Genomic DNA, 14552 nt, shown 5'->3' with positions numbered 1-14552 from the left:
CATGGAAGCCCCCGGACAACATAGCTCCTAGGATCATTGGGACACGCAAACTCCTCTACCACGTTAAGGTGGCAGCTTGTTTTAGCAATTAAGAATATTTCAGTTGTCTTTATTCTTCTTCGTGGGGACATTGTTGATTGTCATGTCATGTACGGATGTACATTGTGGACGCCGTCTTTGCTCCACAGTAAGTCTTTGCTGTCGTCCAGCATTCTGTTTTTGTTTACTTTGTAGCCAGTTCAGTTTTAGTTTCTTTCTGCATAGCCTTCCCTAAAATTCAATGCCTTTTCTTGGGGGCACTCACCTTTTGTTTATTTTTGGTTCAAGCATTAGACACCTTTTTACCTGCACCCTACCTCCCACTGTTTCCGACATCTACAAAGCAATTAGCTACCGGCTGCCACCTACTGACATGGAAGAGTATTACAGGGTTACTCTGCCGAGCTCTAGACAGTACAGACACTCAACAACAACACATCATTTGCAGACTATAATTACTGGTTTGCAAAAAATATTTTTTAACCCAAATAGGTGAAAATACATAATCTCCCACAGCACACCAGACTGTATCTCACGGCACACTAGTGTGCCGCGGCACAGTGGTTGAAAAACACTGTAGTAATGGACCCTTATTAGTTCCATTTGTACACTTTAAGTCACATTAACATTAATATTATAAATGTGGGCCCATTATATAGAAATGGCGTTAAATGGGGGTCTGTATCTTAATGCTTGTCATAATGGGGGTCATATATATTTATATATATGTAACTTTGATATAGCAAGCTACTTTTGCCATGTGGCTTGTCATGTAGCTCACTACAATTCTCTAGCGATGTAGTTTAGCTACATTTAGTCAAGAATAACTTGTAGCTTAGTTTACTACATTTTCCAAGTAGGACGGGGACGGCGTGGTGCGGTTGGGAGAGTGGCTGTGCCAGCAACCTGAGGGTTCCTGGTTCAATCCCCACCTTCTACCAACCTCGTCCCGTCCGTTGTGTCTTTCACCCTTGCTCCTGATGGGTCATGGTTAGGGCCTTGCATGGCAGCTCCCGCCATCAGTGTGTGAATGGGTGAATGTGGAAATAGTGTCAAAGCGCTTTGAGTACCTTGAAGGTAGAAAAGCGCTATACAAGTATAACCCATTTACCATTTAGCTTGCCCATCACTGCATGTCAGTGACGTGCGGTCACTGGAGGCAGGTGAGGCAGGGCCTCACCTGCCATCATGGAAAGAAAAAAAATGTAAAAAGAAAAAATTATAATTAAATTGTTATATGTATTCAGTGATTATACTATAAAGTTATTTTCCATTTAACTTCACCAGTTTTAGATTACTTTTATTCAAAATCGCTGAATGCTTTTTTGTGTGCTACAGTTTCTATGTGTAAAGTTAAAGTTTAGTTATAGTACCAATGATTGTCACACACACACTAGGTGTGGTGAAATTTGTCCTCTGTATTTGACCCATCCCTTGATCACCCCCTGGGAGGTGAGGGGAGCACCGGGCAGCAGCGGCGCCGCGCCCGGAAATAATTTTTGGTGATTTAACCCCCAATTCCAACCCTTGATGCTGAGTGCCAAGCAGGGAAGAATGCTGGTATGAGCTTTTAAACATAACCCGTTAACTGCTGCCAATCAAATGGTGAATAAGATACTCTTTAGGGTTCATATGTTTGTAAATCTGACTGTGAGGAAGTCAGTGCCTCACCAGCCATGAACCTCACTGCACGTCACTGCTGCATGTACTGTATTAGTTTTAGGCCCAGTTTAATACTGAACTACTGTGAGCTTCATAAAATGCTCAAACGGTGTCAAAGTGTCTCCTTTCGCCAAGACTCGACACGTTCTACCACTTGTGTCTGGACATTGAGTAAAAAAACAAAAAACACAAGAAAAACCCGAAATGCAAGTAAAAAATAAACCCACGACGGTGCTGTGTTCATGAATATCCGTATTTCCTACCACCTCCCGGAACTATGCATCCTAACATGGTAAAATAAAATAAAAAACACACTATATAACTTTTAAACAATATCAAAATACACAGTAACCATGTTTTCAGTATTTGTGTAATAATAACCTTGTGGATTATAAGTGAGTTAAGTGTGCCTTTGTTCGCTTTCCCATACGTCTGAAGGCAACACCAGCATGTCACGTGACTTTCGCAAGCCCACTACCAAAACATCCTTGAGCAGCAGCAGAACACTTGTCAACAACACGCTCGCCTTCAGCTTATCAGACCTCCGAAACTCCCCTGCGATTGTACGCCGAAGCTTCATAAAGATATCGCTCACCTGTCCAGCAGACAGGACGTCTCAATGCATTTCCGAGGACCGAAAACACCGAGGGGATCATGGATGCAAACGATTTGTTTAGTAGTTGCAGAAAGGGCGACGTTTGTAGAGTCAGGTAACCATGCATCATTTGTTTACAAGTACACGGCGGTACGTGCAACCTCGTCGGTGACCCATTTTCTTTTGCTGGTTTTTAAAAGGAAAACAGTAGCCTTTGACCTTAGAGCTAAAGCTAATGCTAAATGCATCGGTTCTGGAAGTAGGGCAGGATGGTAGAGCTGATAGATAGATAGATAGATAGATAGATAGATAGATAGATAGATAGGTAGTGCTGGTGTTGGCTATCTATCTATCTATCTATCTATCTATCTTCTCATTTTGCACATTTAGCATAAGTCATTCCGTGATTCTCAGCATGATCACATGTGTGGATGCAGATTGTATGTGATGTAATGTTATAACACTAATTATCCCTCCACTGAAACTAATACACATTGCACATTCCATTACATTGCAAAATTTAAAAAATAAGCATCGATGTACAACATTCTATAATGTCACATGCACGCTGTATAAATGTGTAATCAAAACAGAATGATAGCGATATACATCCACCATATCGCGCATGCGCAGCTGTGGGCGGAGTGCTGCAGTCTTTATGCCGTGACGTCATGTTAAACGTTTTGTATACAGTATATAAGCCGACAAGATCTGCAATTCCGAATGATAATTGTTTGACTTATTATATATTTGCCATCCAGACTTACTGCTTATGCACTTCTGGTATCCATTGTGTTGCCTTGTACAGGTGCAATGACAATAAAATTGAATAAACTTTGGTACTCCGGCTTCCTCCCACCTCCAAAAACATGCACCTGGGGATAGGTTGATTGGCAACACTAAATTGGCCCTAGTGTGTGAATGTGAGTGTGAATGTTGTCTGTCTATCTGTGTTGGCCCTAGGATGAGGTGGCGACTTGTCCGGGGTGTACCCCGCCTTTTGCCTGAATGCAGCTGAGATAGGCTCCAGCACCCCCCCCCGCGACCCCGTAAGGGACAAGTGGTAGAAAATGGATGGATGGATGAACTGTTACTCAGTTAAATCTCCATTGACATCTTCTTACACCAAATGTTTGGCAGATACCTCGTTGAACAAAAAGACATGGACCTCAATGTAAGAGATAAATGGGACAGCAGCCCCTTGTAAGTCACATTCAGACAAGCAGCATCATGACTTGTACTGGCACAGAGACAATAACCATTTCACTTGTGTGTCTGCCAGGTATTATGCCTGTCTCTGTGGCCACGAGGAACTTGTCCAGTACCTACTGGCAAGTGGTAAGTGTAACATTGACAAAACCTAAATCTTACTTTGCACACACTCTTTCTTATTTTATGTTGTCTCTCTCTGTTTTGCCATGCAGGGGCCAAATGTGAGGCAAACACATTTGATGGCGAGCGGTGCCTGTACGGCTCACTGAGCGACTCGATCCGACGACTGCTCAAAGAGTACAAGTGTGTGTGTGTTCGCGTCATGCATCGTGATGATTTTAACTACTTCCTGCACATGTAAGATCCCTGTTTGAGTATAATGCCTACAGTGTCCTGTATTGGATGGCACTGAGTCTTGAATTTGTACTTCATGTTGTGTATTGCCTCAATGAACCTGCAGAACCGCCCTACAGGAATTTTTGCTCTCTCGTCAGGTTGTTGGAGCAGGGATATCACAGTGACATCCAGTTTCTCGTTCACGGGCAGACCTTCACGGCACACCGATGCGTGCTCAGTGCACTTTCAGAGTACTTCACAGAAATGTTTGCGACCAAATGGAAAAACAAAACCTTGATCCACCTCAAACATCCTTTGGTACGTCCACTTAATTGAGATGGAGTCATTGCTGTATCTTGCTCATGAAATGCTCAGGTCTGCGTTTTAAACATGTACTGGTTATTGCTTAATTTCAGATAAACCCTGCAGCTTTTGGAGCCATCCTGCAATATTTATATACAGGTGAGCATATTTTACAGCTACCACTTACCACGAACAATGCAACAGAGGTTTAGCATGCCATACAATTTACATGATTTCCTGATAATTCCCAATCCGATAATAATAATTTTCATTTTAGCTACATATACTGTGTACACAAAAAATAACAATAACTTACACTACATTTTATAAAATGTATATGATGTTACTTTTTATATAATTCATACCTCAACTCAGTAGCTTAATTGGTTCTGTGACATAGCTTTTTACTCAAAACTGTCCCATTGAAATGAATTGAAATCAATTCAATTGGTGCGTGCCCCCCCTCTAAACATCAGAATTTTAACATTTAACATACCCTTTTAAAAAGAACACACTTTTAGATAAGACATGTTGTATAAAAACAATGCATTAGAAAGTACTACAAACCAATACAGTAGTTTTATGAAGTAATATAATAATAATGTACAGCATTTGAGCAGACTTCTACAGTATCTCTTTTGAGCTGCCTCTCCGTCAAACAGATCATCAGCAGATGTTTCCATATTTTTATGGATAAATGTCTGCCGTTATAATTTTAACATTTTTGGCTGGTGTTCGGCTCATTCTGCTTCAGTATGGTGCAGTTAGCGACGTGCTTCGCCATGTTTTTCTTTAATTCAATAACTATCATCCACTTCTTCTTAGCACTGTCCTTCACACACACTTTCTTCCTTCCCAGGGTTGAAAAACAAATTTATGCCCACCTCTAGCTATAAATTAATGCTAACGAGTAAGATCTTATGGGGTTCACAGTGACATTTGCGATGCCAACCAATGGCGGGGATGCTTTAACTCAAGACAGCACTTATCTCAAAACACTTTTGAGTTGGGATACCACTGTATTATGATATCAATCTATTTAGCTATGTGTGAATACATAGACACATTTTAAATATAATCAGCATTTGTGATCTGATGCTACAGGACGTATGAATATTGATGTGAGCCTCATAGATGACTGCAGACGACTCGCTAAACAGTGCAAAATGCCAGATCTCATTCAGGAGCTGGAGATAAAATGCAAACAGGTGTACAACTTTGGTAAGAGGCTGTTTGGAAAATAGACAACAAAGGAACATGTTTTATGCTTGACTTCCTGTTTTATTTTTGGCTCTGAAGTTTCCAACAAGCCAGGTGTCTGTGTGAAAGTTCTCAGCCTGGAGCCTCATAGCTGTCAGCTGCAGGAGGACTTGGCCCAGTTGGCAGACTGTGCAGTGCCTCCGCAGCTCAGAGTAAGCACAATTTTTACTAGCATGTCCTATAGTGCCTCTTTTAACATCCAAATCCATCAATTTGTTTTCCAGGTTGGATTTGGGGAACTTCCCTTCAACAAGGTGGACCACTTTCCCACCTATCCTGACGTGTGCTTTAGAGTCGATGATTATGATTTCTTGTGTCATAAGGTACAAAGTGCTGACATTGTTACTATGCTGTCACACAAATAGAGTATTTCATTGTTGGTGTGTGTGTGTGTTTTCCCAGGTGTTTTTCAGTGGACGGAGTGATTACTTTAAAGCTTTACTGCAGGACCATTTCAGCGAGGGGGAGCAGCTTCTCCATCAGCCAAGCATGCCAGTTATAACTTTACACAACATCTCCCATCAGATCTTCATCCACATCATGTATTACATCTACAGCAATGACACACAGGTTGGCGAACATGCTTTGTATACATTTTTTGCACATTGCGGATGTTTAATTGCCTTTCTGTTGTAAGACTTGTAAAAAGATCATACAGCATACTAGGGGTGTAACGGTACACAAACATTTCGGTTCGGTACATACCTCAGTTTAGAGGTCACGGTTCGGTTAATTTTCGGTACAGTAAGAAAACAACAAAATATACATTTTTTGGTTGTTTATTTACCAAATTTGTAAACAATGGCTTTATCCTTTTAACATTGGGAACACTATAATAATTCTGCCCACGTTAATCAACATTAAACTGCCTCAAGTTGTTGCTCAGATTAAATAAAATGACAAAACTTTTCTTCTACATATAAAAAGTGCAACATTAAACAGTTTCAAGTCAACTCATCATGCTTAATTTATTACAGAATTTGGGAAGCCTGTAGTTGATTTTTATTATGTAAATGTTATATTTTTATCAACATGTGATAGCAGGGACCCTGCCATTCAAAACTAGGCTGCTCCATTACGAATGATTAATGTAACTATAGCTGAAAAAAATAATACAATAGCAATAAGAGAGACTATTCATCCCTGAACACCATGGAGTTCATGTAGGCTTAATGATGCAGTTACATTATTATATCAACTATCAGAGACAGAAACTCTTCATTTAACATAATGTCCTTTTTTGCTGCTTCAACACAGCTCAATCAACACAGAAAAAGGTAAAGTGAAATAACAGACAGACAGGGCTTTGCTGTCCGTAACACACGCACACACACACCGCAAAATGAGCTAACGTTACGCTAAAAGCGAATTAGCCTTCACCTCAAGCCAAGACTGCGAGTGAGCTGAAGCTGCCGTTTATGTTTCTATAACGTCAACGGGCTCATAGTGATGTTACTAGTAGTTGACTGGGGGATGTTTATTATAATTTGGGGGGAATTCGCTGCCTGATGCTTACCTGCTAAACACTAAACACTGACTACATGCGCTCTGAATACGCACTGCTGATTGGCTGTTACCGCTCTGTATGTAACCAATCAGATGGTTGTGTGGGTGGGACAATGCTGGGTGCTGTGTACTGACAGAGACAGGCAGAAGGAAGCGGAGCAGCTTGTTAAGACTTTAGCTTAGCTTAATATGTTCGTGGGGAAACTCGTTCGGTACACCTCCGAACCGAACCGAACCCCCCGTACCGAAACGGTTCAATACAAATACACGTACCGTTACACCCCTACAGCATACGCAGTTGAGGTTCATGCAATATATATAATATTTTATACTGATTAGTGACTCTGCAATTACAGAGGGGGCAGACTAAAGTTCAAACATACAATATATTGAGTTTTGGGCTTCCTGTCCAAAACGTGTCATGCTTCTTGAGTGTTCATTATGGTCTGACAACCAACTGGTTTTTCCTCATGTCTAGGTCACAAGAGACAATGTGTTTGACATTCTGTGTATGGCTGACATGTACTTGCTGCCGGGGCTGAAGCGCTTGTGCGGGAAGACCCTCGCCCAGTCCATATCTGAGCACACCGTTATGCACTTGTGGAAGACGGCCAAGCTCTTCCGGCTGTCTCGGCTGGAGGATCAGTGCTCAGAGTTCATGGCCAAAATAATTGAGCTGGTGGGTGTTTTTGCATATTTTGTGGAAGGGAAACTAAGTTACACATACAAACTTTCTCTGAAGGCTAAAACAGGAGCGGTAGATGAAAGGATCATAACCTCTTCGATGCTGCGGGCACTTAACTGATCTTAGCGTAGAAGAAAGAACACAAAACTAGTTTGTACAGAGGAAAACTTTAATTTGAACATTTTAGTATTCATCTAAGATTGTTTAATGATTTAAGATTTATATAATTAGTAAGTTTTAGTGGTGCCCTCCCTTATGTAATGTACAAACCCCGTTTCCATATGAGTTGGGAAATTGTGTTAGATGTAAATATAAACGGAATACAATGATTTGCAAATCCTTTTCAAGCCATATTCAATTGAATGCACTACAAAGACAAGATATTTGATGTTCAAACTCCATCCATCCATCCATTTTCTACCGCTTATTCCCTTCGGGGTCGCGGGGGGCGCTGGAGCCTATCTCAGCTCCAATCGGGCGGAAGGCGGGGTACACCCTGGACAAGTCGCCACCTCATCGCAGGGCCAACACAGATAGACAGACAACATTCACATTCACATTCACACACTAGGGCCAATTTAGTGTTGCCAATCAACCTATCCCCAGGTGCATGTCTTTGGAAGTGGGAGGAAGCCGGAGTACCCGGAGGGAACCCACGCAGTCACGGGGAGGACATGCAAACTCCACACAGAAAGATCCCGAGGCCGGGATTGAACTCACGACTACTCAGGACCTTCGTATTGTGAGGCAGACGCACTAACCCCTCTTCCACCGTGCTGCCATGTTCAAACTCATAAACTTTATATTTTTTTGCAAATAATAATTAACTTAGAATTTCATGACTGCAACACGTGCCAAAGTAGTTGGGAAAGGGCATGTTCACCACTGTGTTACATGGCCTTTCCTTTTAACAACACTCAGTAAACGTTTGGGAACTGAGGAGACACATTTTTTAAGCTTCTCAGGTGGAATTCTTTCCCATTCTTGTTTGATGTACAGCTTAAGTTGTTCCACAGTCCGGGGGTCTCCGTTGTGGTATTTTAGGCTTCATAATGTGCCACACATTTTCAATATAACAATCCGGATGGTTCTTTTCCTCTTCGGTCCGGAGGACACGACGTCCACAGTTTCCAAAAACAATTTGAAATGTGGACTCGTCAGACCACAGAACACTTTTCCACTTTGTATCAGTCCATCTTAGATGATCTCAGGCCAGGCGGAGCCGACGGCGTTTCTGGGTGTTGTTGATAAACGCTTGTATAAAAGAGTTTTAACTTGTACTTACAGATGTAGCGACCAACTGTAGATACTGACGGTGGGTTTCTCAAGTGTTCCTGAGCCCATGTGGTGATATCCTTTACACACTGATGTCGCTTGTTGATGCAGTACAGCCTGAGGGATCGAAGGTCACGGGCTTAGCTGCTTACGTGCAGTGATTTCTCCAGATTCTCTGAACCCTTTGATGATATTACGGACCGTAGATAGTGAAATCCCTAAATTCCTTGCAATAGCTGGTTGAGAAAGGTTTTTCTTAAACTGTTCAACATTTTGCTCACACATTTGTTGACAAAGTGGTGACCCTCGCCCCATCCTTGTTTGTGAATGACTGAGCATTTCATGGAATCTACTTTTATACCCAATCATTGCACCCACCTGTTCCCAATTTGCCTGTTCACCTGTAGGATGTTCCAAATAAGTGTTTGATGAGCATTATTCAACTTTATCAGTATTTATTGCCACCTTTCCCAACTTCTTTGTCACGTGTTGCTAGCATCAAATTCTAAAGTTATTGATTATTTGCAAAAAAAAAAAGTTGATCAGTTTGCACATCAAATATGTTGTCTTTGTAGCATATTCAACTGAATATGGGTTGAAAAGGATTTGCAAATCATTGTATTCCGTTTATATTTACATCTAACACAATTTCCCAACTCATGTGGAAACGGGGTTTGTACAAGGAACGAAAGCATTCATGGATTTATAATAGTAAAAGTGGATTACTCTGCCCTAAAATAAAAAAACATTCTTCCACTTTAACATAACTTTCCCAATTGAGGGGATCATACTCTGTTTCGCAATATCACAGAAGAAGTTGGAATTCATGTTTGCCTCTATTAAGTGCAGCTCCCCAACCGTCAGCACTCATGTAGCCCCAGACTATGACGCTACTGTACCAGCACTAGGCTTGACTCTGCAAAATACACAATTATCTTGCTGCACACTTGTGTTGCCCGCTATTTCGACAATAATCACAGTGTCTTGAATCATTTTCAGTGGATAATAAATCTATACTACTACACAAGTTGTACATTGACTACTCTAAAGTAAATCCAAGTATCAGTTCAAGAATTCCCTTGAGAAAATACAGTACACTTAAATATAGATGGTTGCAGAAATGTAAGGGGTGTACTCACGTTCGTGAGATTACTGTATGTCTGTACTAATAGAACCTGATCTACCACTACTGTGAACTGATACCAAATAACGTGCTAAATAGCATGTATAAACTATACAATTGTCGTGTTGGGACGATCTACTGTGTGTACAATTGATAACAATTGCAAAATTGGTGCAGAGAGCCCTATTTGAATGCAGTGTGTATGTATGTATGTGTGTATACTATAATACAATGGATACAAGCGGTAGAAAATGGTTGGCTATAATAATTATTATAGTTGAAAATTAAGAGTATGTGAAAGTTGAACTGTGTGATGACCTCTTTAAAGCTTTGTAATCTATCAGAAATATCAAGCAGCAAAATGTTAAACATGGATAAGTGTGGAGAAAGTGTTTTGCATTTTTAGCATCATACTTTGCAGTGGATTAAAATTTTGAATTTTTTTATGGTGATGGGAGTTGTTTTTTTATAATATCTACAAATGTCAGTCAGCAAGTTGTGTTATATGTGACTGTGTGTTGGTGGATTTTTTTTCTGCACCATGACTAGGAAATGTTGTTTGGATTAGGTTGTTATCTTTAGAAAGTATACATCATGATCACTGACCTGAGTTGTTCATTTTGTGTACTAGTTGGAAACATATTGCCACCTGTCAGACCCATGTGTATTTAAATTTAATATGAAAATACCCGCCTGCCAACCTACCTGGTTGCTTATTGAAATTGATCTCGTGTCGCGGGCCAAATTGAAGATGCCCCTGCAGTATAGCATGCAGCAAAAAAACAAAAAAGTCGCCAAGGACAAACAACGTGCCACATTTAAGCGTGGAAAAGAAAATACTTAAACACGTGAACAATGCAATTGCGTAGAGTGCACGGTGACATGGGCTTAAAAAGGGACAAATTAGGGCAGTAACAGGTGGAACCAATAATCAAGAAACAAAACCAGGTGTGAAACGCTCAATGCTCCTAGCAACAACCTAACTAAGGGAGGCTTAGGAGCACTAGCAAAATAAATAACCTGAGCCATAAACAGACATGGTCTGTAGTGACAGATTATGACACACACAAATTAGCTGATGGTGTTCTTGTTATATTCTTTTGCTTTGAAAAATGCTACTGTGAGGAAGTTGCAAACAGCACCTTTAAGTCATCCAACATCTATAAAATTATAAAAATGTAATTGCTGAATAGACAATATGTGTAATATTTTTTTTATTTTCGACAGTCCAAATTTGTTGACACACGTAGGACAGAGGATTCTCTCTTTATCATCAGTCTTTGCAGCACTGCCACCTTCTTTCTCACACAGACGTTTGTGCGTAACTGTGCCAGTTTGCGCGCACATTTCAAGCTATATGTAGTCGCAAAACAGCAGGTGCAGAACAGGTTTAGTCTTGATAAATCACACTGCCAGCGCTGAATGATTACATTTGCATCCCCTCCCAGTATTGTTCAACCTTCTAATAATCGGCATATATTCTGCAAATACATGAAGACAGAAGGGATTGCGCTCTCTATTTTGCTCATTTAAGAGACACAATCCTCTGCGTGCTTTGTACATCAGCTTTGCATGCGCGATCAAGTTGGCAAGTGTTTGATACAAGTTTGATACCCAGTGAGTTTCCTGATGGACTGCAACTGGAGCTTTTCAAGTGCTGATCCCAAGCCAGTTAATGTGAGGAATGAATCAGAAAGGCCATCCGGCGTTAAAACAAAGCCAAACAAATCATGCGAGTTACTCCCTGATTGGTCAAGCTGAAAGGTAACTACATACAGGTCCAGGCCCTGGCATTAACATTCTATGGCGTTGTTTATGGCCACAACGACTCGGGGCTTATAATTATAGCGACTGATCACTTCAGTTGCTGATTATCAATAAGGTTGTTGTGATTTGCAAGTGTTCGCTTGTTTTACTTTGAATGACTGAATCGCCTCATGGATCCAATTAAAATTAGTTCTGCTAAACTTTTATTAGTAGTGAGTTGACATGTTTTATTTCAGTTTAGTTGAATTCAAAAGCCCATAGAAATAATTGCTACTTAAGAATCGCTTCAAACGCCGTCATTGTGAGAGATTTACAGTCGTATTTCAAAAACAACCATATTGTTTAAGTGTATTTTTAAAGCCAAACTTTATCCCTAAAATATAATGTCCAAACAATGTTTGTTTTTTTTCATAATTTTTGACCATTTATTGCGTTTTGTTTATTTTTTTCAATTAATGGCAAAGTGTCAAAACAGTTTTGAATTGGCTTCACTTCGGTAGGAGATATCAAAAACTTTTATTTCTCCCCTGCACCTATCAACCTATTTGTTTGACCTTTTCATATAAACTTTAAATATTATAAACTTCAAACATTTTACTGAACATAAACATATTAGATTGAAATGAATTGTAGTTGTCAAAGTTGCCTTTTTGTTTATTGTTCATATTGTTTATTGTTGATTATTTGTAGTAAATACAAATCTTAGCATAACTTGTAAAATATTATTAATACCTTATTTCCTAATATCTAATTATAAACATATTTGACTTTATTTGTTGTTTGCGTCTTTTATGCATACACCCTAATTACCAGATCTACTTCTGGACGGCAAAAGTAATACAGTAAACCCTCGTTTCCATCCATCCATTTTCTACCGCTTGTCCCTTTCTGGGTTGCGGGGTTATCGCTGTTAATTGGTAAATTAATTTTGGCATAGTAAGAATTATTCATTATAAAAATAATATAATATAACATAATATAAAAATAATATTTTATAGATAGGACATACAAAAATAAACTGTTTATGACTGTAAATATGTTTTTTTTTTTTTTTTTTTACATTAAAACAGCCCTCCAGACCTGGAATAACACCCACAGAGTTACTTTTACAAGCCGCAAACGATGTGGCGAGAGATCACTGTATTACAATACTCACTAGGCTGCAGTCAGCCCTATGGGCTCTAGCGTGTTGCACATGTAACGTTAAAGATCGAAATGGGGCTACAAACAAAATCTTGTTTAGGCCCACGAAAAGCCAAAGACCAAGGTATATTTTCATATGAAACAATAAAAAGTTTGTTTTGTATATATTGTAGGTTTTTTTTTTAAAAATCTAAAAATGTAATAACCATGGATTTTAATTTATTTTTGTCCAAGTGAATAATACCAAAATTGCTGAGTCAAGATATCATTGCAAAGTTTTTACAAACACTTTGTCTGTCACAGCTGGTGGAGAAGGAGGAGTTTGCTGAGATGGTCAAGGAGGATGCTGCTTTGCTGGAGAAGCGACACGAGACCGACTCCGTCCCTTTGGTGGATGACATCCGTTACCATATCGCCAGCAACGTGCAGACGTACAGTGAGATCGAGGAGGCCAATCAGAAGCTGGAGGCCTTGGAGGAGCTGCTGTCCAGCATTGATATAGACTGCTGAAGGTCTGATGAGCTTGTTGCTGTTTGCATGGGAAAATAATGTTTGTTTTTTCTCTGTGTTTGTAAACATATTTTACCTACAGTATATTGTTACAGTACAGATATATTAATCTTTTCAAGGGTGCCCCATGTTTGCGTTTTAAAGTTTTAGCACATTTAATATATTATTTCACACACTTAGATCTTTCCATGCATAATTCTATTATTGCCACAACTTTGTGATTTGCTGGTTAGTAGGGACCTTTAAATTTAAATTTGGCCTCCAAATAGTTAAATAACCACAATAAGTTATCTCTCATCCTAAATTAAATGTATATAATTTTATGATTTGAAAATGTATTAATATTTTTAGGTAATAAATGTCCAATATGATAGGAACTTAAATCCACCGCTTGGAAAGATGAATTTGTTTTGTTAAACATTTTGTTACCCTTTGTAAAACAATGTATGAGTTTGTATTCCTGGTTTGGAGTAATAAATATACTCTGTTGCAAAGACAATTGAACTGTGCGTTTAGTCTTAGTGTAGTTCAAATTTATGCCAACAGATAGCGTTGTTTGTCAGCTGCTTCTCCAAGGAAATGCTCTTAAAAATGCACTGTTAGTGCAACATTTGAGACAATGATGCAATTAAATGATTTAATTTCCAGGAGTTGTAAATGAAACGAGTGCAGTTTCAAAATTCAAAATGTCACTGAACAAAAACCTTTGGCTTCAGAGTTTAGAATAACAACACCATTAACTATGACCTCAGCCAGGGGTTGATTATTTTACATGTTTCATTGTTGTTAGGCAACTGAGGTGAGTTTGGGCATAGGTTTTAAGAGTATAGTTTATTTCATTATTCAAATAACTTTATTGTCATACTAGCACACATGAGACACATTAGATGGCACACAATTTTATTGCATGATTTTATTAGCTTGAAAGAGTATGTACTATCCATTGCTTGTTTTACTTTTGCTTCATTATGATGTGATGTTAACCACACCACCCCTTTACAACAGTTGAAGTGATTATGTTCTCAGCTTTATAGCTGTGTAACATCATAGTACACTTTGCATATATTGATTGCAAGTAGAGTTGTATTAATTTGCTGTATCTATACAGTGATTGCACATCAAGTATAGATATTAAT

The 14552-nt window shown here is 39.3% G+C and overlaps 1 protein-coding gene across 1 annotated transcript; it reads left to right on the top strand.

Moving 5' to 3' along the window:
* Positions 1–2165: 2165 nt before the first annotated feature.
* On the top strand, positions 2166–13915 carry abtb1 (ankyrin repeat and BTB (POZ) domain containing 1). Its single transcript, XM_061981306.1, has 12 exons — positions 2166–2411; positions 3437–3499; positions 3579–3634; positions 3721–3865; positions 4003–4162; positions 4261–4306; positions 5252–5368; positions 5447–5559; positions 5632–5730; positions 5810–5977; positions 7392–7592; positions 13210–13915. The coding sequence occupies exons 1-12, from the start codon at positions 2356–2358 to the stop codon at positions 13414–13416; spliced, it is 1431 nt and encodes a 476-aa protein (XP_061837290.1). The 5' UTR covers positions 2166–2355; the 3' UTR covers positions 13417–13915.
* Positions 13916–14552: the final 637 nt, after the last annotated feature.

This window comes from Nerophis lumbriciformis, linkage group LG01 (genome assembly GCF_033978685.3).
Source record: "Nerophis lumbriciformis linkage group LG01, RoL_Nlum_v2.1, whole genome shotgun sequence".
Lineage (NCBI taxonomy): Eukaryota > Metazoa > Chordata > Actinopteri > Syngnathiformes > Syngnathidae > Nerophis > Nerophis lumbriciformis.
The sequence above is the reverse complement of the archived record's forward strand: the minus strand, read 5'-3'. Positions and strand labels throughout refer to the sequence as shown.

Coding starts and splice junctions, on each gene's coding strand:
- abtb1 (XM_061981306.1), top strand. CDS start 2,356: ATGGATGCAAACGATTTGTTTAGTAGTTGCAGAAAGGGCGACGTTTGT. Junction 3,866..4,002: donor TTTAACTACTTCCTGCACAT/GTAAGATCCCTG, acceptor CTCTCTCGTCAG/GTTGTTGGAGCAGGGATATC. Junction 5,560..5,631: donor CAGTGCCTCCGCAGCTCAGA/GTAAGCACAATT, acceptor TTTGTTTTCCAG/GTTGGATTTGGGGAACTTCC.